Source organism: Mastigoproctus giganteus, chromosome 12, assembly GCF_048544385.1.
Source record: "Mastigoproctus giganteus isolate SK-2022 chromosome 12, ASM4854438v1, whole genome shotgun sequence".
NCBI lineage: Eukaryota > Metazoa > Arthropoda > Arachnida > Uropygi > Thelyphonidae > Mastigoproctus > Mastigoproctus giganteus.
The window spans coordinates 39,044,689-39,070,473 of NC_143586.1; the positions used below are offsets into that span (position 1 = coordinate 39,044,689).

The following is a 25,785-nucleotide window of genomic DNA, read 5'->3' on the forward strand; positions in this document are numbered from 1 at the left end:
AACAAATACAAACAGAAAAACAGATTCATCTTTCTGAAGCTGACAACATCAGAACTGACTTACAGAAAGAGGCTGACAAGGTTTCTAAAAAACAATTATTATGCTTGCACTTTTGATCTGCAAAAAGCTCTTGCATTTCCAAAGCTAACCACATTGCATTTCCATCTAACCATACAAGAGAAATTTCTACATATACAATTGTAGTGTTGTTGTTGTTGAAGTGGGATTTATTGGCGCAAGGGCTGCTATGGCCAAAATGCGCCTATAACTTAAGATTGTTGGTCAATATATGAAAGGAATTGTTCTAGAAATGACTGTATACGTTTATCATTTTTAAGTATTTAAACAGTTCTGATAGATTGGCGTCATCTCCGAGTATATGAGCTAGTTGCAAGGGTTTTTGTGAGTTGATTAAAGATCTGAAACATTCAATTCTAGCTGAACCATAGTGTGCACATTCAATAATAATATGTTTCACTGTAAGAATGGAACTACAATGCGAGCAGAGAGGAGGCTCTTCTCCTAGCAGTAGAAAAAGGTGCGTTAGGTACAATTGTAGAGTCCGCCCAATTAAATCTGGACCTTCTGTAATGTATGTGTGGAATGAGACAAAAGGTGGAAGAGAGTCTCAAGCAATCTCGACTGTTATTACAAAGAATAAAAAGATAACGCCAGCCAATTCACCAACATTACTCGCTATTGTGATGCTTGCGGGAGAGGGAAGAACAAAACTGCAATATAATGGATGCACTTAATTTACTAAAATTATGCAACAATCCTTTTATCGCTGTCAATACATTAGTGGAGAAGTTAGAAGACAGAGAGCCATCTACCATCACCCTCAGTGAGCGATCAGAGAGAAAACTGGATAACTAATTGCAAAAAACAGTTGGCAAACCATAAGATGGAAGCTTGTTTAGAAGACCTTTAAGCCAAACATGATCGAAAGGCTTTGAGATGTCAAGAGCAACTGCTTGTGTTTCACCAAACTCTTCTATTGAATTTGTCCATAAATGAGTAACATAAGCCAGAATATCACCAGTGGATCTACACTGACAGAATCTATACTGGCAATCGTTGATCAGGCGGTGGGTTTCTAGATAGTTTAAGAGTTGGCAGTTAATTGATTTCTCCATTACTTTAGAAAGAGTAGAAGTAATTGCAATAGGACAATAATTGGATGGGAGGGATATGTCACCCTTTTTGGGAACTGGCTGGATATGAGCAAATTTCCAAGGCAGAAAATGAAGCTGAAGAATTGGAAACAAGCCAATTACGATATGCAATGTTCTTCTCTTGAACAGCCTTAGCACATTTATTGGAAAACCACGGTTTAGATAAAGGACGAGATTTTAAAGTGGAGGGTGGAATAAAGGACTACATTCCTACAAGAATAATTTCACTGACACGATCTCAGCAAACGTTGACATCAGAAGTTTTGAAACAGTAATCCAACCAATGAAAAGAAAAAAAGAAATCTTGTGGGTCATCCCATTTTGCATTCTTGTAATGCCAAACAATACGAGGTTGGGAATAGTCATGAGATAAAGGCTCCATTGGAGAAGAGACAATCACCAAGTTGTGATCTGAAGTGCCTAAAGGAGCTCTCACTTCGACCATGTACTTAGAAGGGTTGTTTGTGAGAAAAAGATCAAGCATGTTGGCTGTATGGTTGGGATTGTCCGGTATTCTTGTAGGTAAATGAACAATTTGTGCAAGGTCATTAGAAATTGCAAAAGCCTCAGCATCTCGACCAGCTGGGTCAGTGTGACTAGAAAACGGAAGCCAGCTGGAGTTGTGAACATTAAAATCACCAAGGAAAATAACTTCACTGTTAGAATAGTTGGACTGGAGAAAGTCAAGTTTCAAAAAAAAGTCAGAGCTCCAAATGATTAGTGGAGTTGGGAGAATGGTAGAGACAAGAGCTGAATTTGACACAATGAGGTAGAGAGATTTTAAGCCAGAGAAGATCGAAGAGGAGAGGAGATTCAAAATTACCAAGTCTCTGATGGGGAATATCGGAATGGACATATGCACGAGTGCCTTTGAGGCAAAAGGAATCATACAGCGAATAATTTGGGCAACCGAGATGAGCTGTAGTTGAATCAACCGATAACTGAGATTCTGTCAGAAAAAGTACATGGGGTTTGGCAGACTGCAAGTGGAAATGGACATTGTTGAGATTAGAATTGAGACCACGTATATTTGTGAAATGAAGTAGGAAGTGTTTGGGAGGTTTAGATCTTTTCGCAGATAAGCTTACTCTATTAGTTTGAGAATTCATGGTGTATTCAATAGTAAGGAAAAGCAGGGGGGGGGAGACATGCTGTGTGAAGTAATGAAATTTTTGGATATCGCATACACATGGTAAGAATATATCCAATCCTCGACATAACGTGGCTCCCGACAATGTCCTCCCTATGCATAGTTGAAGCATATGAAACAAGAAAGCAAGCTTATGAAGCATCAGCCAAAAGAAAAACAAAAAAAAAAAAAAAAACCTCATTTCACCCATCCGGTCACTCAAAATGTTTGTCTAGTTAAGCCTTTTATTTATTTAAGCTATCAACTTCCACTAACAACAGATGGAAGTCTGTTCCAGCAATCAATCACCCGACAGCTAAACGCAAACTTCCACACATCTATTCTACAACTTTCTTTCCTCAATTTGAATCTACGCCCCCTCCGGTTCTTCATCTGAGCAAGGGGAAGATTCCCATCAGCATTCAGCTTGCTCAATCCATTCAAGGCCTTATACACCTCGATCAGATCACTTCGCAGGTGCCTAGTCTCCAGATGCTGCAACTTGCAGAACTTAAGCCTTTCTTCATAAGCACACCCCTTTGTCCCTCTCACCAATCTTGTTGCCCTTCTCTGTACTTGTTTTAGCAACTCTACTTCCTTCATAAAATGAGGCTGCCAGACCTGTATACAGTACTCAAGGTGCCTTATACAAAGTAAAGTACTCAAAGTACTTATACAAAGTAAAGTACTCAAGGTGCCATTGCCTTATACAAAAGGATAAGGCAATGGTCACATATACCTCCTCGTCTCTGCTAGCAAAATTACTATATATCATTGACAAAACTCCATGACATGCTCTGGCACACTGTTTGCACTGCTCAGAAAACTTCATATATGACTGCACAATTACCCACAGGTCTTTTTCATTCTCCACCTTACTGAGGGTAGTACCACACAGTTACATTTCTCTTTGAGTTTCTGCTACCCATATGGAGTACTTTGCATTTGTCAATGTTAAATTTCAGCTGCCACTTCTCAGCCCATCTGCCTAACTTTTCAAGATCCTGTTGCAATAGTATACTGTCTCTACTCTCATTGACAACCCTGCCAACCTTTGTATCATCTGCAAACTTGGACATTAAGCATGACATACTTTCATCGATATCATTGATAAATACACAAAACAACGATGGGCCCAGCACTGAACCCTGAGGGCCTCTGCTAATGACATTAGTCCATGCAGAGCAGGGTCCATTTATTACCACACTCTGCCATCTCCCACTCAACCATCCCTTTATCCATTGCAGTAACTTGCCCTTAATGGAATTATGTTCCAATTTGTACAGCAGTCATCCATATGCTACAGTATTCAAAAGCTTTCCTGAAATAGTAATAGTTATAGTAACAGAGGCATGTGATGCAAGACTTCCAACTTCAAACCCACAGAACCAACTTTTCATCTTCCTCATTTATTCATTCAACTGCCTTTTTCTGGAACAACCTTCCTTCATACGTATTTCCTGAAAATTACAGTCTACAGAAGTTCAAGTCCAATATCAACAAATATCTTCTTTCGTCTTCTCAACCTCCAACCCAAGCACGGTACTAAGTACTATAGGTTATAATACCTCTCGTGTTTGGGGTTCTCATAAAAAAAAAAAAAAAAAAAGCAAGCAAGCGTATGAGCTTATATAGCATCAGCCAAAAAAAAAAAAAAATTTGCACACCCATTCCCTCTAAGTTTGTCCAGTTCCTCTTTGAATTTATTTAAGCTATCAACTTCCACAACGACAGATGCAAGTTTGTTCCAGCAATTAATCACCCGCTGGCTAAAGGCCAATTTCCACATCTATTCTACAACTGTCTTGTCTCAATTTGAATTTATGCCCCCTCAGGTTCATAATCTGAGCAAAGTGGAAGAATCCCATCAGAATGGAAGAATCCCATCATGCTCAAAACCCATTCAAGGCCTTATACACCTCAATCAGATCATCTCGTAGGTGCCTAGTCACCAGCCGCTGCAATTTGCAGAATTTTAGCCTCTCTTGCTAAGAGAATCCCTTCATTCTCCTCACTAATCTTGTTGCCCTTTTCTGTACACATTCAAGCAAATGTACATCCTTCCTAAAATGAGGCCTCCAGACCTGTACACAGTACTAAAGGCATGGCCTGACCATTACCTTATACAAAGGAATAATCACCACCTTTTCCATGCTAACAAAATTCCTGTATATCACTGACAAAACCCCATGACCTGCTTTTGCAGCCTGTCTGCATTTCTCAGAAAACTTCATATCTGACTGCACATTACTCCCAGATCATTTTCTACCACCTTAAGGGTGGTTAAGTGTGTCCTCTGGGACTACTTCTGCCCATATGTAGTACTTTCATTTGTCAATGTTAAACTTCAGTTTCCACTTCTCAGCCCATCTGGCCAAATTTTCTAGATCCTGTTGCAGTAGCACACTGCCATTACTTCCATTAACAACCCTGCCAACTTTTGTATCATCTGCAAAATTTAACACTATGCCAGATATACCTTCATCAATATCATTGATAGATATAAAAAAAAAACAGTGGGGCCAACACCGAACACTGTGGGACACCACTAATAACATCAGTCCAAGAAGAGTAGCATCCACTGATCACCACCCTCTGTCTTCTCCCACTCAATCACCCTTTTATACATTAGCATTAGCATTAGTAGAGGCATTTGATGCAAGAAAGCAAGCTTATGCAGCATCAGCCAAAACAAAAAAAAAAAAAACACTTCCACTTCACCCCTCTCTGTTCATTCAAAATACCTGTCCAGCTGAGCCTTAAACTTATTTAGGCTATCAACTTCCACGACAAGGCATGGAAGTCTGTTTGACCAACCAACCACTCGCTGGCTAAAGGCAAATTTCCGCACGTCTATCCTACATTTCTCTTTATGCCCTCTCAGGTGATTATTCTGAGCGAGAGGAAGAATCCCATCAGCATTGAGCATGCTCAAACCATTCAATGCTTTATACACCTCTATCAGATCACCTCGCTGGTGCCTAGTCTCCAGACACTGTAATTTGCAAAACTTAAGCCTTTCTTCATAAGAGCACCCCTTTGTTCCATTCACTAATCTTGTTGCCCTTCTCTGTACTCGTTCCAGCAGCTCTACATCCTTCTTCAAATGAGGCCTCCAGACCTGTATACAGTACTCTAGGTGTGGCCTGACCATTGCCTTATACAAGGGAATAATCACCTCGTAATGTTTTCAAGCACTTTGTTAATGTCTGGCCATTTTCCTTATACGAGTCATCCACATTGAATCATTCTCTTTGTTCCTGGCCTTCTGTCTGCCGATTGTCTTCCCACTGTTTACGGAGTCTGTGATTTCTTCCTTGCTCAGGTAATGCACAACTGGAGCTTGCACATCACTTCAGTCCAAGCAGCCAGGTTAAAGGCGCCTCCGTAGCCAGGTGGGAAGGAGCAGCAGTGCGTAGCACACGCTTCTTGATTAGACCGAAGTTCGAGCTCGTCACCACTAAATACGGAGGATGCGGAAAGGTCAGGGAATGACCACCGCATATCCCGGAGCAATATGGCCTTAGTTGCTAATGCTCCTAAAAACCAAACAACAAACAAGCAGCCAGGTTATTTGCACCAAGTACATTATATGCAACCTTTGATTCTTGTTCTGAAAATGCTTCTAATTCAAGGTTATTATTAGTGATCTCGTCTTCTCTAATACACCTTTTCCAGCTGTTTTCAGTTGCTATTGAGCTTACTTTCTCCAACACTAATTCAATATTTTATGCAACATCTTCCAGTGATAATAGGCTTTTAAGACTGGAATAATACCCTGATCCATGGGCTGAACCCTGATCTTGCATTCTTTTGATTTCAGGACATCAGCTGAAGGATGAGCTGGGCAGTGATCCATCAATAACAGAGCCTTTTCTTCAAGTATTTTGGAAAGCAAGTAGTGTCTCACCAATGTTACAAACTCACTTTCAAACCATGAAGCAAAAATATCACTCATCATCCAAGCATTGGAGTTATTTTTATAAATCACAGGTAGAGGTTTCAATGGTTAGAATGTCAGAGTGACAGTAAACATCTTCACTTATTGCATCTGACCACCATTAAGAATTACATACTGAAAGAACGCTGTCATCAGTTCCAGCAAACTAAATTACATGACTATTTCAGAATGTATGAGTAAAATATAAGTCCATAACAGCATTGTGTATTAGTAGAATGTAGAGGGAATGATATAACCTTTAATACTTTATTTCTTTTAGTCTGTATAACTCATAAAACATTAGTAAATAAAGTATTATTTACTAAGTAAAGTGTATTTATGTAAAAAAAAAAAAAAACTGGGGATAAAACATGATAAATTTTTTTGGCTACAAGCACCACTTATTATGCAGGCATTAAAGTTGTCTCCTGACATCTACGTTATATCAAGGTTGCACTGAATTTGATTGAAAGAAAATTTGTCTAAAACCAGTTTCACGAACATTAAAAACACTTCTTGGTTTACAGTTTGTTAGCTGATATAGATGACAATTAATCTAATTAGTGGACAGGTGAAATGAGGTTTTTTTTTTTTGGTGAGCTGAAGCTTGCTTTCATGCATCATATGCCTTTACTAATGCTAATCACTTGCTGCTTCCTACATACACTAAGGCATTATCACTATATTGCACATCTAATGTAATTCCTTTCTGCTAGCCATTTCAAACTTGCTTTAAAATTGCTCAACCCCCTCCACCAAACTTTTTTTAGCAAAATCCTCTGCTTTTGCCCTCATCAATAGCCTACTCAATGGAATGGTTTTATCACATACCTGCTTAAACCACTTTAATGGGCACTAAACTTGGGGAAGAATGGCTCCTCTGAACCATTTGTTTTCCCTCTGGTAGCAAAGTAAAATTATTTTTCTAGCAAAAAATTCATACTTAAGCAAATAATAAATAGTGAGACAAATTCCTCACATAAATAACTGACTTACCAACTTAGAATTATTCAACAATATAAGTACCAAATTTCAAGTTTGGTACTTATATTGTTGGATAAATTTCTTACTAAACTTTACATATTGTATGGAATAGCAGATTCAAATGGCAAAAATTCAAAAAAAAAAAAAAAGAAAAGAAAATAATAATACAGGAACTCCCCTGTATTATTATTTTCCCGACTTACATAACAGTTGCATTCCGTGGAACGCTACATAAGTCAGAATTTTTCCCATGCCCGTGCAGCACTCGCAACTGTGCTTGCTGAATTGATTGAATCAAAAAATAAATGTTCGACGAACGTGTAAATAGAATTATTTATTGTATTTATTCAATTTTTTATCTCATGTGAAGGAAAAATTACAAAGCATGCAATTTAAAAAAATTTCAAAATTATAAAATTACAAAAAGAGAGAGGAGACAGGCATAACGTCAGTAAGTTTTACCTCTCGAGCATTGTTGCCAGGATCGATATCTTCAGCTGATAAGTACTGTTGCAGAGGTTGAGGGCAGTGGAGATTTAGAAGGGATCGGCCAATCAACCTTGCGAAAGAACATATTAATGGATGACTGGACGGTGGCTTTTTTTCTTTTCATCGTAGATTTCTTTGTAGCAAGCATATCATTCACCCCTCTTAACTTTTAAGGATCGTTCGCTGTCAGGATCCATCTTCTCAAACTTTGCCATTCCCAATGCAATTTCACGAAATGCCATTGCCATATCTCTGGCGATGAAGCGTGTCGGCTCCTCATTTGGCTCATCTTGAGCTTTGTCAGCATTTTCTTCTTTCGCTATCGCTGCCTGCAAGTTAATAAGTTCTTCATTAGATAATCTTCTTCTCTTCTTCCTCTAGTAACTCCTCCACATCTTTGGCATCAACCTCCAATTGAAGTAGTTCTGCAACCTTTACAATCTTATCTGTAACCTCTTCACATGATTCGTCTTTTTCAAATCCTTCGAAGCCTTTTATGTGCTGTGGGCATATTTTCTTCCATGTGCCATTTAAACAACTTTTAATAATTTCCACCCAGGCCTTATCAATGTTTAAGATGGTGTGGTAAATATTGCAAGAGATCCAAAAATCTCTTAACATAAAATTTTTCTCGTCGTCTATTGCAGACAATGCCTGAGCAAACATTGTGTGTAAATATTATGCTTTTAAATTTGAAATAACACCCTGATCCATAGGTTGGATGAGTGAAGTCGTGTTTGGTGGTAGAAATATGACTCTCACGTTCAAATTGAAATCATCTAGACGATAGGATGTCCAGGAGCATTATCTAATAGAAGCAAAATCTTGAAAAGAACGTTGTTGTTGTCTTTACAATATTTTTCAACCTCGAGAATCAAGCAGCATTTAAACCAATCTTCAAAGAGAGATACTGTTATCCATGCTCTCTGGTTCGATTGGAAATGCATGGGTAGGGTGACTTTGTTTGTTTGTTTGTTATTTGGTTTTTAGGAGCATTAGCAACTAAGGCCACATTGCTCTGGGAATATGCGGTGGTCATTCCCTGACCTTTCTGCATCCTCCGTATTTGGTGGTGACAGGCTTGAACCCCGGTCTAATCAAGAAGCGGGTGCTATGCACTGCTGCTGCTGCTGTTGCTCTTCCCACATGGCTACAGAGGCGCCGGTAACTTTATTGATGGCCTTAAATGCACGAGGATTTCCAGAACGGTACACAAGCAGTGGTTTTAATCCATAATCTCCTGCTGCATTAGCCCCAAGCAAGAGCGTGGCCCTATTTTTTGATGCCTTGAAATCTGGCATTGTATTTTCCTCTTTAGCAATGTATGTTCGATCCGGCATTTTTTTCCAATGCAAAGCAATCTCGTCGATGTTAAAAATTTGCTGCACTGATACCTTCATCAATAATTTTTTCCAACAGATCACAAAATTTCTCTGCAGCTGCAAAATCAGCACAAAACTTCACCACATACTTTGACATTGCGAAAACCAGCATGATGCTTGAACCCATTAAAGCACCTGTTTCTTGCCACAAACTTGGCTTGGGGTTCGCCATACTTATCCTTAATATCTTTATATATACTTGTTGCTTTTACTTGAATAGTCATTAGACTCAGGGGCATTCACTTCTGAATCTGATTTTCCATCCATATTATTAATAGCTGTTCCACCTTCGATATAACACATGAACGCTGTTTTGTGATCACAGTTGATCTTAAGTGTGTTGATCCTTTGACATGTTCTTTTATACGTACACTGTCCTTTAAAATAGTATTTACTGTTAAAGCAGCGAGGCGTAATTTTTGATGACAAACTTTGTTCTGCTTCGTACTTCTTAAGCATCTTCATCTTCATTTCTAAATCAATTTTGTTTTTGTTTCCTGGCACTACCACCACTTGCACTTTTCGTTGGTCGCTTTTCTTCCTCATTGTAAATTGTAAATAGGAATGAAGAGAAATTTCTGAAAATTTGTTTTTTATATGATGAATATTTCAGTGAAGGGGAACACATTTCACCAAAATAGCGTAAAAACCCACACAATTGCAGTTATCTGTATTATCACAAATGCAATAAGATCAAGTTTACTACCCATTTACAATTAGATGCACTAACAGAAAAGCCCAATAAACCGGAAAGTGCAAACTGTTTTTATTGTTTTATTGTCGTGACCTACAGAAACGTGCTTTAGAAAAATATCATAAAGATGTTCAAAACTGATTCTTATAACAGGAACGATAAGGATGAAAGGGTAGTGCAATTTCCATTATAAATATGACCTTTTAAAGATATAAATAGCTTAGTAATATAGTGAAATTTTCAACTTCCAAGGACTTGGAGCAAATTACAAAAGAAAAAAAAAAAAAAAAAGGAAAAAAAAAATGTGTTATCGGGTTCACATTATGATATTTTCATGATACCTCCATTTATTCCTACGGGATGCAAAATACGTTTGCACAATTTTTTTTAAAGTTTGCATTGGCCAGCAAAAACTTACGTAAAGTCGAATTTCCATAAGTCAAGTATTACATAAGTCAGGGAGCTCGTGTAATAAATAATTTAAAATAACCAATAAATTCAAAAAATAAAACAATAAAAAAATAATAATAATCATAAATAACAATTCAAAATAACCAATCAATTCAAAAAATTAATAATAATTAAAAAAAAAAAATCAAGATAACCAATATTTTGAATTAAGCAATTCAAATTGTCCACTGTAATTTCATTAATTTCCAGTCTGACAGTTCATTTTTTCTGCTTCTTTTTCTTTTCATTTCTTTTATCTTCCCTTCCCCCTACATCTGTGTTTTTTATTTATCACAGACTGTGTTTAGTTAATTTTTTTTTTTTTTGTATTTCTTTGTCCTACCCAACTTTTTATAATCACTGTTCATAACACACAATGGTTTATCTCTGTCACATGATTTTATATTAGGCATTTTTTATGACATAAAATAACCATCTGTCATATAGCTTTTCTTAAGTTTATAAAAGAGCTCTTCGCTTAAAGAGCAACCTTATGTGCATTTTTATGGCTTTTATTTGATGTATAAGTTCATATCATTTTTAATCCCATAATTTTCAAATTATATCATGTCTACATTATTTTAATAAAAGTTAGTTATATTCTTCTATTTGTGGGATGTTGCAAGAATTTTATATTATACCATGATCACTGTACCCAGTGGTTCTACATCTAAAGAGTCTTACTACATGATGCTGGTACATGATACTGCTTTCTTTTGTTGCCTCTCAAACATATTGGTACAGAAAGCAGTCATTTAGCAAATCCAGAAATATTCTGCTATAATGAACCTAAAAGTTCCAATCAATACCTGGAAAGTTAAAATCCCTCATGATAAGATAGCTGAGTTAGCCCACTATGAGTCATTATATCCTGGGTTGAAGCATTTGAACTTGACCTTGGTGCAACCATTATTAATGTAAGAATTAAACCTATAAAATATTACAGAAGTAAAACAGATAACAAAAATTATGCCTCTGAAATTTAAAAAATAAACTTACAAAATATAAAAAAACTTATAAAAATTAACTTTTGTGTTAGTAGTATTACTTACTAGTTCTGAGCTTCGCATTCTTCCTCAGAAACAACAAATTGGACTGATTTAGATTAGTAATGGGCTTAATTAAATGAGCACTAATCAAAAGACTTCAATAAAAGAAATATTTTTTACAGTTTAGTAATAACCCTATTCAGACAGGGATGTCCAGAAAAAGCAAGCATGGTATCAAATATCCTAATATATCATCTGCAATAAGACAAAAATACAAAATTTCATCAAAATCTGTCCACCGTGAGTCAAATTGTTATATGCAGGGTGGACAGAAGATAGTGAAGGCAATAGGCACTTCCCCTTTAAAAAAAAAAGGTAAAGTGCAGCCATTATCAACCCACTGCAGGATGGAAGCTTCCTCAACAATTCATGTTGAGGGAAATGGACCATAATCTGCCACGCTGGTCCAATGTGGGTTGGCAGATCGACTGTATTCAGCAGTCAGGGGCTTGAACCCCGGTCAACTCAAAGAGCGTGTGTTACTGCACTATCGCTCCTGACCACTTGGCTACGGAGGCCTTCCCCTTTAAGCATTTCCCAAATGTGCCCAGAAACCACCAAAGAATGCAAGAAAACTAATGTTCAACAGTGTTATTATATATACACATTATATACAGTAATACCCCGAAGTTACGCGATAGGTGGGTCCGACGAAAATCGCGTAAGTCGAATTCGCGTAAGTCGGGGTACAACTTTGCATATAAATACATATAAATTTTGCTTAATTGGGACCAAGGACTAACAAAAACACTAGTTTAGAAGAAAAATATTAATAAAATTGCAGTTTTTTATACATATTAATACAAAATATGTATTAAAAAAACAAATGACTTACGTTAAAAAGTTATTTCGATGTCGATGGCTTCATAAAATCTAACAAATTCGCCTGACGACACAGCGCCTTCTTTTTTTCACGCAGAATTTCTTCGTAGCAAGCTAATAATTTTTTTATTCCTTGCTTTGTAGCTATAACGCGTTCTTCGTTGGAGTCTATGTTTTCTAAAATTTTTAAGCCCTTTACAATTGAGCCCTTTTCAATTTTCAACCTGTCAAGTTTGCAATTGTCATGTGCTTTTCGCCGTTGCTTCATTTAGGCCTGTAGCACGTGCAATATCACATGGTCTTTCATTTCGCTCAAAGCGTTTCACAATTTCATATTTTTTTTTCTATCGACAGAGGTGGACTGGCCATAAGCCTTACCGGGGCCAGTGTAACCCCGGTGGGCCATTGTGATTTTGGCCATAAACCATAGTATGAGGCCACTATAAATTTTCCAGGGTAAGAATTTTTGACCCAGTCCGCCTCTGTTTATCGATAATTGCTTTTCTTTTTCTCTCTGAATCTGCAGTGTCTTCACCAGGACGCCTTTTCACACCTTTTAATTAAGTATTTTACTCATTTTTAGGGAATAAAGCGCAATTACAAAACGAGGAGGCACGCTTGATATGCATAAACAAAGCTGCGCGCATGTAGCAACTGAATAAACAACACCATAAAGGCAGAGATACGCTATTAACACCCCACATTTCTAGGGGTTACTACCATAAAACAATAAAAATCCAGTTGCGTTTCTGCTAGTGAAATCTGTTATAAACTGGTAGTAAACTCGATCTAATTGCATTTGCGATTATACCGATAGCTGGAATTGTGTTGGTTTTTACGTTATTATGGTGAAATGTGTTTCCCCTTCACTGATATAAAAAACATAAAAGCAGCAAAGTTGAATTTTGTTCATCTTTCGCTCTCATTCTCCGCCGTCGCACCGTATATCGATAACATATGAAAAACGACCTTGAAGATAGTGGGCGGCAGCGTTGCCAAACGAAAAAATCAAGAACCGCGTAACTCCGAGTTCGCGTAAGTCGGGGTAGCGTAAGTCGGGGTATTACTGTATAAACATCATTATAGGCAAATAGTAAATGAAAAATTTACGTGATTAAAAGAATTTAAACTTGAATGAACAAAATTATTCAAAAATTCCCTCAAAAGAGTAAATAATACTAACGACCATTTATAATGAGTGCAGAAAGAAAATTATTGTTACTAATTGAGATGCTGACAAAATAAATTTACTGATTACTATTCTTTTGAATTATATGAACAAATTGAATCAATTTTAACTTCTCAATTATGACCATCAGTTAGAAGCTACTAACTGCTTGGATGATATGAGTATAATCAAACTATTTTCCATAATTGAATGAATCAAATGATTAGCAGTTAGTAATTACTATTAGTATAATAATTACTATAACTGAATATTAGTATAACTGAAATAATTGTGATTTGCTATAATCAAAATAATTGATTATGACTTCTCGATTAAGCCCATCACTAATTCAGATAGGTATTATAAGCAGTAAATCTGAAAAGTAATGAAATAAAAATATTTGAAAAAAAAAAAAATGAAGCAATTTTTCAAAAAAAGAATTTATTATTGAAAATCATTCAAAATTGTCCCTGTGGGACTCTTGTACGCGTTTTCCACCTCTCTTTTAATCGTTGGAAGCATACTTGAAATTTTTTAAAAGTTATCTCTTCGATGGTCAGTTTATAATTGTTTGGATGGCTACTGACTATTTCTTCCCCACCCCAATTCACCAGTCAGATAGAACTAAATCTGATGAGTGGGGGTGGGAGGTGGATCTCAGTAATAAGCTTTTTTGAGAAAGAAGTGTTACTCACTATATCACTTTCCCAGCTTCGACACAAACTCCAAAATGTCTCTTCAGGAATCCAGACATTAATATAGAGCTTGAGGAAGTGTGTTGAAAATAATGGCGACTATATAGAAGACTGATGTATAGTTTCCTCTTCAAATAATTAACATGGAATGTGCCACTGCATTGTCATAAAATAAAAAAAGAAAAGAAAGAAAAAAAAAAAAAATCCCCACCAGCTCTTGTTTTCACGAAAATGTGTTCTGACCTTTAATTCTATGCAACAATCATTCCAACACTTCTCAACAAAATTGGGCATTTATGGGTCTTCCTTCTGGTACAAATTCCCTGTAAATGCATCCTCTTGAACTGAAAAAAGTGATTAATGTTGTTTTGATTCAGTTTCATAAGCTTCTGGATTCAAATTACAGATAATTTCTTCAATTTAAGTGCATAAACCCACGCTGTTACAAATATTGTTGAAAGCATTTATCCTCCTATATTGATTTTTGAAACTATCATGTATATAAAAACAGTTGCTATTAACTGTAAACACACTGACAGATGGCAACAACATAACTATGTGTAGTTTCAAGAGAAACTGCACATATACAGATGTAATTTGTTGATACTGAAAGAATTTTCAACATATATATACACCTTTGGTCCCTTACATGAATATATACAGGGTGTCCCAGGAGGAAAGGTCAATATTCCAAGAGGTGAAAGGATAGATTATTTTAAGCAAAAAAGTTCATATAAACATGTGCCCTATCGCAAATGGTTTCCGAGATAGAGCTACTTTAATTTGCGCGCAATATTTTCCTTCCCTCCCATCAGACTGCACCATTTGATTGTCAGTTGCCAGTTATCAGTTGATTGTTGTGATTGTTGAAGTGAATCAGACTGCGAGTGAATCAGTGAGTAGCGTCAGTTGTCAGTTCTAATTGTAGAAGTGTTTGCTAAAAATGCCCACATTTTTACTAATGCCGAATATGAAGATATGCTGTATGTTTACGGCTTCTGTGATGGTAGTGCCTCTGCTGCTATTGAAGAATACCATTGGAGCTTTCCTACACTTCGAATTCCGGATTGTAGAGTGTTTTCCAAAGTTTTCAACACATTATGTGAAAGTGGTATGCTTCCCAGTGCTCATGTTTCATCTGAACGAGGACGTCAAGAAAATGTGCAGGAACGGGAGCACATTCGAACATGGTTCAGTCCTGCAATTAGCACGCAAAGACTTTCTGCATGTCTCAGTGTTTCACGAACATGTGTATGGTGAACACTACATGAAGAGAGCTTGTACTCATTTCACTAACAGAGTGTGCAAAATCTTCACATAGGGGAAAGTGCCACGTGTCTTGAATTTTGTCATTGGTTAAATGCCAATTGTGAAGTGCTTCCATCAATACTATTTACTGATGAAGCCACGTTTACCCGGAATGGAATCAACAACACATGTAACACTCATCGATGGTCACACGAGAATCCACATGGTGCAGTGGAAACAAATTTCCAAGTTCGTTTCTCAATCAATGTGTGGTGTGGTGTGGCATGATGGATAACCTGTTGATAGGTCCCATTATTTTAGAACATCGAATGACAGGACACAATTACCTTCAATTTTTGCAAAATACATTAGGTGAACAACTAGAGGATGTTCCTTTGGCCAGACAGTGTGCTATATACTTTCAGCATGACGAGGCCCCTTCTCATTCTACCAGACGTGTGAAGCAACATCTGGACCGAATTTTCCAAAATCGATGGATTGGTCATGGTGGTGCCATTAACTGGTCACAAAGATCTCCAGATCTAATCCCATTAGATTTTTGTTTATGGGGTTGGATAAAGAGTAAAGTGTACAGAAGAAAGGTAGATACAAGAAATGATCTGCTAGCTCGCATAATGGATGCTGTTGCCCATATAAAGGATCATGAAGATACACTTAGACAAGCAACACGGCATGTTCTCATGAGAGTAGAAAACTGCATTGATGTTGATGGTGCCATTTTTGAAAAACAGTTTATCTGTTCCAAATTTGTCACTTGAAAAATAAATATTCAAATGCCTCTATCTCGGAAACCATTCAGGATAGGGCACATGTTTACATGAACTTTTTTTGCTTAAAATGACCTATCCTTTCACCTCCTGGAATATTGACCTTTCCTCCTGGGACACCCTGTATATATATGTGTGTGTGTTGCATACTCAAAAAAGGATTAATCTTCAAAAATTTTATTTCATTTACTGCTTATGTTTATATTTATTGGCTACAGTATGCCTTAAGAGAAATGATGTAACAAAAAGTCAAGGTCTTTTAACTTGATAACGGTGCTTAAAATCAAAATATGTCTGGAAACTTTTCTTGTTTATATATACAGTCGATTCCGGTTATTTGTGACACATCGGGACTAGTGCATTTTGGCCCGATTAAGCGGCTGCCCCAATTATCCAAAGTTTCACGTAAATAGTTAAAAATACAATTGACCCCGCTTTACAAATGGTTCACTGTACAATCAAATCACGTTAGGATGGACTCACCATAGTAAAGTACTGTTCACTATATGATGTGTAGTAAGTGCCAGTCATTGTGATCACGCTTGTGAATTGAATTTTAATTCTATTAAACAGAGATTCTAATGAGCGAAAATAGGAGGAATATTATCCACAGACTATAAAAGTAAAGATATATTAAGCACAAATTTACCCTTTATTATCTTACCAATTAAAAAATTAAATGATACGTGAAAATCGGAAGAATATACGTGATAACTGGAATAATTAATACGTACTGTAATATGTACATACTAACTAGTTGACATTTCTGTTCACTGACATTTGTAGGGTGGGGATTAAAATTTAAAACAGCAAAAAGATAAGCAATCAATAACAAAGAACACGGCACACACAAATTGCAAGTAACACGATACACACAAGTGAGAATGGAGTAACAAGTTACGAAGTTTTAAAAATAGGAATTTAGAGAAAATTCTGAAAATTAATTTTTTTATATGATTGAAGATTCCATGGAAGTGTAAACAGATTTCACCATAATAACCCACAAAATTCCAGCTGTCGGTATTATTGCAAATTCAATAAGATCGAGTTTACCACCCATTTATGATAGATTGCACTAACAGAAAAGCCCAATAAACAGGTGACTACTAATTGTTTTTATTGTTTCATGGTTGTGACCTCCAGAATTTCGACCGAACTACGTGGTATAGTCACAGACAATCGTAGGGTAATCTCCAGTGCTGCGGTCTCTTGCCCCGATTAAGCGGCATGTTGTCCCAATTAAGCGAAGTAAAACCTGGCTATTTTCTCGATTGGGTTCTGTTTTTTAAGATATGCCCCAAATAAATGGCTGCCCCGATTAACAGGTGGCCCAAATAACCAGAATCCACTGTATATTTTTTCTGGTACAACTTCACAAAATACTGACCTGCATTTTTGAATCATTCTGTATAACTATTTTCATTTTGATATCATGAAGCAAGCCTATTTATCCATTTTACCAAGTTTCAATATAAACCTGTCTGGTGTAATAATTAATGAGTGCATAACTGACTCTTAGTAACCTTGAGTATAACCACTGTATGCAGGTTCCAAAATACAGCACCTAGTATACCGGAGGTGACAGCCCAATTGTGAACCAATGTAAGCAGGGGTTGAGGTGCAGTGTCCACACCACACAGAGGAATACTAGGTGATAGATGAATTTCATCAAACGGTGCAATATCAACACTTTGATTATTGGAGATTCAAAGTAACAAAACCCATGTTTAGTCTCCAGAGCAAATCTCTGCCAACCCCCCTCCCTCCATTTCTTCTATAATGCAGTATGATTGGTGTATTTTGAGGTTATGATGGGTATCATGGCTGATCTAATCTTCCTTACATTTCAAAGGTACAGCTCTAAAACGGTGTTTAGGCCAGCTACCAGATAGTCCGCTGGACTGAATCTATTGGTAACTCTCAGTCATCCAAATCAGCAAGTGTATAATCTTGCTAACTCTACTCAGATTCCTTCCAGTCAAGATGGTGACTGGAACGAGTCTGATTGTTGTTGTTGTTTTGGTTTTTAGGAGCATTAGCAGCTTAGGCCATATTGCTCCGGGATATGCGGTGGTCATTCCCTGACCTTTCCGCATCATCCGTATTTGGTGGTGATGGGCTCGAACCCCGGTCTAATCAAGAAGCGTGTGCTATGCACTGCTGCTCCTTCCCACCTGGCTACGGAGGCACCTGAAGGAGTCTGAGTAGTATGCATACAAAGGGAACTGTTGAAGCTATGTTATATCAAGGAGTTGAGTATATTCTTGTCTTGTGTACACTATATTCAAAAATTTTATTACTTTGTACAACATGTCCTCCCCATTTTTTCTTACTACTGAATACATCATGAACAGTCAAACTAACAGAACAAACTTATCTGCGAAAAGATCAGGTCTAACCCTCTCTAAAACTTCATTCATTTCACAAATATATGAGTGATCCCAGTTCCAAGCTCAATGATGTCCATTTCCACTTACAGTCTGCAAAGCCCCACTTACTTTTTTTCTGACAATTCTAATTCCTGGTTGATTTAACCACTGGTCATCTCAATTATTCTTTTTTTTGGTAGTTGTTGGCGCATCGACTTCTGTGGCCATAATGCACCTCCCAAGGTTTTTGCAGTACTCTGATCCAAGCCCGAGGCGGGATTCGAACCCGCGACCTTTGGGTTGCCAGGTAGGCACTTTACCCACCCGGCTAGCCCGGTCGGCTCAATTATTCTAATTATTCGCTGTATGATTTCTTTTGCATCAAAGGTGATACTTGTGCATATATCCATTCGGATATTCCATGTCAGAGACTTAGCAATTTGAAAGCTTCTTTTTTCGATCTTCTCTGGCTTAAAATCTCTCTACCACATTCTGTCAAATTCATCTGTTGCCCCTATCGTTCTCTCAACTCCACTAATCATTTGAAACTCTAACTTCCTTTCTTTGAAATTTGATCTTCTTCAGTCCACCTTCTCTAATAGTGAGGTAATTTTCCTTGGTGATTTTAACATTCACAACTGCAGCTGGCTTCTGTTTTTCAGTCACATGGACTTTCAAGATGCTGAGGCTTTTGCAATGTACTAATGATCTCCCTCAGGATGTTCATTTACCTAGCAGAATACCCGACAATCCTAACCACACAGCCAATGCTTGATCTTTTTCTCATGAACAACCCTTCCAAGCACACAGTTGAGGTGAGTGGTCCTCTAGGCACCTCAGATGGTGATGGTTACTTCTGTAATGGAGTCTTTCTCTTGTGGCCATTCTGAACCTCATGTTGTTTGGCATTATAAAAATGAAAATGAGATGATCTGTGAGATTTCTATTCTTCTTTTCCTTGGTTGGATTACTGTTTTAAATCTTCTGATGTCAATGTTTGCTCAGATCGTGTCAGTGAAATTATTCTTGCAGAGATGAAATCCTTTATTCCACACTCCACCTTAAAATCTCATCCTTTATCTAAACCTTGGTTTCCAATAAATGCGCTAAGACTGTTAAAGATAAGAATGTTGCATATCGCAACTGGCTTGCATCCAAATCTCTAGGTTCATTTTTTGCCTACACCAAAGCTCCCAACAATTGTAAAGCAGTTATTAATCAGTCCAAGCTAGATTTTGAACAGGATAAGAGTAGAAAACTTGTTCCTTGACCAAACAGTAGCCAGGCATTCTGGTTGCTTGCCAAAGCTATTGGCTGCAAATTTTTCCCATTTCTATTCCCAAAACCCAATGTTCTACTGCTACCTAAGGATAAAGCCAAGCTGATAACATCCTACTTTCTTTTGTTGCAAACAGTTTGTATAACTATTTGTTTAAGGTTGTTTGATTTTCAGTATAATTCCTTTTCTTGCAAACAGTTGAGTGGTGCTTTTGCTTAACTATTTCAGGTTATCTATCTCTAAATGGTTCACCCATTTTTAAATTAAAGAAAATCTAACTCTAATCAAAATTTACTTCAAACAGAATTGCCAATTTAACCTGAAATGGTTTCTTTCATGTTTTCTTTTGTATTTCTGTCTACAGGCATGTACTGTATCACCACAGGAAAAACCCAACAGAGTTGAACTGATGTTCCAGGTGCTGCCATTCAGAAACACATACTGCTATTACTACTATACTATACTAGCATCCTATTTTTCTTCTAACTATTGTATCGATGATCTTGGTCAACTACTCCCTACCATTTCAACAGGCTCCATTCGATGCCTCCTGTGGTTTTCCGCCAAAAGGATGTCAGAAGAATTTTGAACAGTCTTGATGCCAAGGAAGTGCCAGGTCCTGATGGTATTCCTTCACTTGTTCTCAAAACCTGTGCTCCTGAGCTTACTCCTGTTGTGTGTAATATTTCTGCACTTTGTAATTCCACTCATGTTTATGTTTTTCTTCTGCTTGGAAATTTGCTCATATGCAGCCAATTCCTGAAAGGATGACAAATCCCTCTATTCCAATTATTGCACTTACTTCTAATTTTCTAAACTAATGGAGAAATCCATTACTGCCAACTCCAAAACTATCTAGAAACATTTCATATGATCAATGATTGCATGTATGGATTCCGTCAGCGTTGATCCACTGGTGATATACTGGTTTATGTTATCAGAAGATAAAAGATATCTTTTATCTTCTGACCCATGGATGGTACCCATCTACAGACATAGTCAATGGAAAAGTTTGGTATAACTCAAACGGTTGCGCTTGACATTTCAAAGGCTTCTGATTGTGTTTAGCACAAAAGTCATCTAAATAAGCTTCCATCTTATGGTTTTCCAACTTATTTTGTAATTGGGTTTTCTTCTGATTGCTCACTCAGTGTGATGATATATGGATCTCTCTTCTAGCTTCTCCACCAATAGTGGTGTTCTCCAAGGATCAGTTCTTTCTTCCACTCTTTTTGCTCTTGTATATTAATGATCTTCTTCCACTGATTGGATATCCTATCCATAGGTTTGCTGATAATGACACACTGCATTCCAACTTCCTAAAAAGGATGACAAATCCCTCACAAGGTTTCTCAATCTTGCCCAGCAAATATCTTCAACTTCTCGAATATTATGCTGATCTGGTAATTCTCCAGTGGGGCAAAAGAAAACTTGTTTAATTTCAATCCTTCTAAAACTCAGTCCTGTTATATATCTCACAAAAAGGATACTCATCTGTGATGACACTCAGATTTCTATACAAGATCACATATCTCTATTAGGGATTACCCTGACTTCTAATCTCTCTCTCTCTCTCTCTCTCTCTCTCTCTCTTAGCATAAGCACATCACAAATATTGCTTCCTCTGCATCCAAAAAATTGGGTTTCTCTTTCACTCTTTGCATTACTTTTCTTCTAAATAGCTACTCACTTTGTACAAATCAGAATTTTGCCCAACCATGGAATAGTGTTCCCATATCTGGGGTTGTGCCCTCAATAACCTCTCTCAGGCTTCTAGATTCCATTCAAAAGAGGGAAGTTAGGTTAATTAATGCCTTTTCTCTTTCAAAGTCTCTGTACTCTCTGTCTCATGGACATTCTGTTTCTCTGCATGCCTTATCTACAGATACTTCTGTAGGCACCGTTCTTCTGAATTGACTTGTATAATTCCCCTTCTCTCTTCCAAACCAATCGAAACATGTTCCACAACCAGTCAGCATCCTTTTATTATCCACCTTCAAACTCACAAATCACAGAACCAACTTTTTTTCTTCATCATTTATTCCTTCAACATCTGTTTTCTGGAACAACCTCCCTTCACATGTAGAAAATTACAATCTACAGAAATTTAAGCCTAATGTCAATAAGTATCATCTTTTATCTTCTGACACATGGATAGTACTAAATGCTATAGGTTCTAATACCTTTAATGTTTGGTGCCTTAAAAAAAAAAAAAAAAAAAAACCTCAATAAAGGTCAGGTGATTTCAATGGTAAATATTTAACACCCACAGCTGATCCTAAATAATAAATTATTTATGGAAAAAAAAACATACCCCACAAACAAATGTTGATGTCCTAGTTATCTGTTTCTGATTGATGCTAACACATTCTGGATGAAAGAGGCAAAGACATGAAGAACACTGAAGTGATGGAAGTCCTTTTCCAGCTTTGCAGTGAACAGAACATACCAAATGATCTGTGGCAGGAGTACTGTTAAAAATAAATATAAAGCAATTAATGTAAATTACAGGTTTCAAATTCAGAAAACAAAGTGCACCTACTCAACATATTTGTTACCAAACAGGTTAGATACATGATACATTTTAAACAGAAATGTTTCATGAACAGACACATCTACCACAAATATATTAGAAAGTGAGAAAGTTAAAGTGAAGAAAGAGAGAGTGAAGAGAGGTAACTAATAAAATATGCATAATAAAAATATATAATTAAATAAAAATTCATTAAATAAGGATGCTGCCACACAACTTACGAAACCGGCCTCTCATCAATGGTTGAAATTGCAAGCAAAATAGCAACATCGTGTCTTCATTTCTGATGTAAACCATAAGCCAATAGGCAAAAAGCATAAATGTAAATGAAAATGAAAATAAAATTTGTTATCAACATAACTGAAAATGAGAATAAAATTTGTTATCAACATAACTGAAAATGAGAATAAAATTTTTAGTTACCAAATTAATGGAATATGTAAAATTACTAGAATTAAAAAAGAAATTTTTAGAAAATGGTTTGTGAAATTTACAGTTGACACAATGCATACAATGCAAAATTAAAACTGTAAATAATAACTGAAATTTCTTTAGACAACATTTTAGCCTAATACTAATTAAAGAGATTTGAAAATATAAATAAAAGGACTAGCCTACATAAATATAGAGGGATACGGAAGCAATGACTTGAATATATAGAGATATAGCAATGCAGAATAGTAATAACTGAAAAAAAGAATTTAGATCAATGAAATTATATATAGGCAAAGTTGTAAACAACAGTTTGCAATTAAAACAAAATAAAATAGAATATAAATATAAAACTAAATAACATTTTATGTAAACATTAAAATGGGAATAATAACTAAAATTTCTAGAGACATACAGCATATTTAGTCTAATGACAAATGAAGCAATGAGATAAGAAAGTATAATCTTAAAAAGGAGAAAAAGCAATCTTAAACATTTAAGCTATTATAAGGAGTCAAAAAATAGAAATGGAAATAATAACAAAAATTTTATCAGAAAAAAAAATAATAAAAATAAATAATAATAAATAAATATTTGATATATATATATATATATATAGGTAGCTAGGTACAAAGTGAAGCAGAGAATTTTTTTTTTTTTTTTATGAAAACCCCAAACACGAAAGGTATCAAAACCTATAGTACTTAGTACCGTGCATGGGTTGAAAGAGAAGTATGGGGGGGGGGGGAGATGCCGGAAACTTTGCTCTAGAGACTAAACATGGGTTTCACCACTTCAAGCCTCCAATAAGCAAAGTGGTGGTATTGCACCGGTTGGTGAGAGTCATCTACCACCTGCATGGGATCAAGCTAACAAAACCAAGTCGAACCTATGGAAAACCCAGAAGGTACATGGAAAATAAAAATAATAAAATATAAGAAGTAAAAAGAAGTACTTAATGCTGTAGATCCGATGATTTCAACATCTTCATCAAAAGTCAACCATTGAAACCACAGGAAAGACAGAAAGAAGTAAAGCCTCTGTTTCTGACATGAAATATACATAGCATGTGGTGGAAACAGAGAAGCCATATTGAATTTTGAATTAAGTGGTAGTGGAAGTAAGGTCACAAAATAGCAGTAGAGAAGAGGGACAGAAAAAGAGCAAAGAAAAATAAAAGAAAATAACTTACTGGAATACCAAACAGGAGTCGGATCAGTATACCAGACAGTAGAAATAGACACACTGCGCTGCGGAGGTATGGAGTTAAAGGATTATTGGAAGTCAGTTCATAAGTATTTATGGTATGTCACAGCAACATACCATAAATACTTTCGAAGAGTAAATAACATGCATATGTTGGGAAAAAAAAAAAAAACAGCAAGTCAGTCGAAATTAAAATTATGGGGGTATATATTGGGAGATCAGCATTAAACAAATGAAGTAGTAAGTCCCAGGACAGAAGAAAAATGATAAGCTATCAAAGTAACGTTAAATAGTCACTAAACTTTGTGTAAGGTGACAAAAGTATGTTATAGTATTTTACTATAACATACTAATCATTTCTCTTCTATCCTGGGACGTACATTTGTTTAATGCCGATCTCCCAATATGCCTTCGTAATTTTAATTTTGACTGACTTGCTGTTTCCTTTTTCCCAACACATGGGGTCGCTGTAACATACCATAAATACTTTGAACTGACTTCCAATAAGACCTTTACTCATTTGGTATTCTAGTAAGTTATTTTCTTATTTTCTTTTCTTTTCTCTTTTTCTGTCCCTCTTTTCTGCCTCTGTTGTGTCAGCTACGAAATATACGTCAGCTTTATTCTTGCCTACTGCTACTTTTCGACCTTACTTCCAGTATCGCTTAATTCAAAATTCACTATGGCTTCGCCATTTCCACCACGTGCTGGGTATTTTAATTCATGTCAGAAACAAGAGGCTTTACTTCTTGCTGTCTTTTTTGTGGTTTTGATAGTTGACCCTTGATGAAGACATTGAAATTATGGGATCATTAAGTACTTCTTATTCTTTATTATTTTTATTTTTCTTCTGGGTTTTCCATAGTATCAACGTCCGGTTTTGTTAGCTCGTTCCCATTCCACCTACCTATATTCCATGATGGTCGTTGGGCTCTTTCTGCTATACAATCTGTCCTGACGTATGCAAGAGATACGTTCCAGGACTTCTTATGTAAGTCAGGCTTTACATAACTCGGGAATGACTAATAAAATATTGCTACTATAGCCCTGATATGTCGAAATTACAAAAACCACATAATATCCTTAGCAGAATGAAGTAAAGTAGTTATATACCATAATAATCAAAAACTTTATCTGGGGACAGCAGTGAAGTAGTACCACTTTCACTTATTCTCTTGGGCAGCACCATGATAACAGTCAAAATTAAATTTTCTTTAAATAACTTCGCAGGGTTAAGTTACAAGAGATGCTGTCACACCTTATGAAATGTGAATGTAGCACACACTACACAATGATAGATTGACACAAAGTTGTTGAAAATGTTTGACAATGTGAATTTCAACTTCACCACAATAACCCAATGTGTAACAAATATATACAAAATGCTAACAAAAGCTCCCACTTCGCTCTCAAACAAAACTGAACTGACTCTACAATCCAGAAAGAAAGGAAGGAGAGGATGTAGAGACGAAGGGGCTAGAATTTTTCAAATTCTAGCCCTTCAAAAATTTTGCAGAATTTTTAAAGCAGAAAATGAAATGTTAACTCTATAGTTATTTACCTAGATTCTAGTTATGCTGCAGGTTATTATCCAATATAGTTTGTATGGGAAAAAAATAAAAACTTATACTTATTGTGTTCCTTCATTTGACTTCAACTCTTAAAAACACAAATTGTCTGAAAAGAGTCATCTCCAGGCAATAAGAGTAAAGTAAACAACGATATTACATATAAGGGTTTAAGGCATAAGAATAAGCTACATAATTAAATGCATCAATAGTAGAATGAAAAGGTACAAAGAAAAATGGAAGAAACAGCCTGACTAAACAGAGATGTAGCAATATAGCTAAGTAGCTAAAAAATAATAAATAAAATAGGAAATTTGTTAGACCAATAGGTTTATACTTAAGAAAAGAAGAGCTGTAAATATCAACTTAAGATAAAGAAAAGGGA

General features: G+C 36.3%; 1 protein-coding gene across 1 annotated transcript in view; it reads right to left on the reverse strand.

Annotated features, from left to right (window-relative positions):
* LOC150076912 (uncharacterized) overlaps positions 1 to 25,785 on the reverse strand; it is a 347,314-nt gene that overhangs the window by 203,543 nt on the left and 117,986 nt on the right. The window contains exon 6 of the mRNA XM_090385729.1: positions 21,976 to 22,132. Coding sequence (XP_090241855.1) covers positions 21,976 to 22,132 — 157 coding nt within the window. The remainder of the gene's footprint in view (positions 1 to 21,975; positions 22,133 to 25,785) is intronic.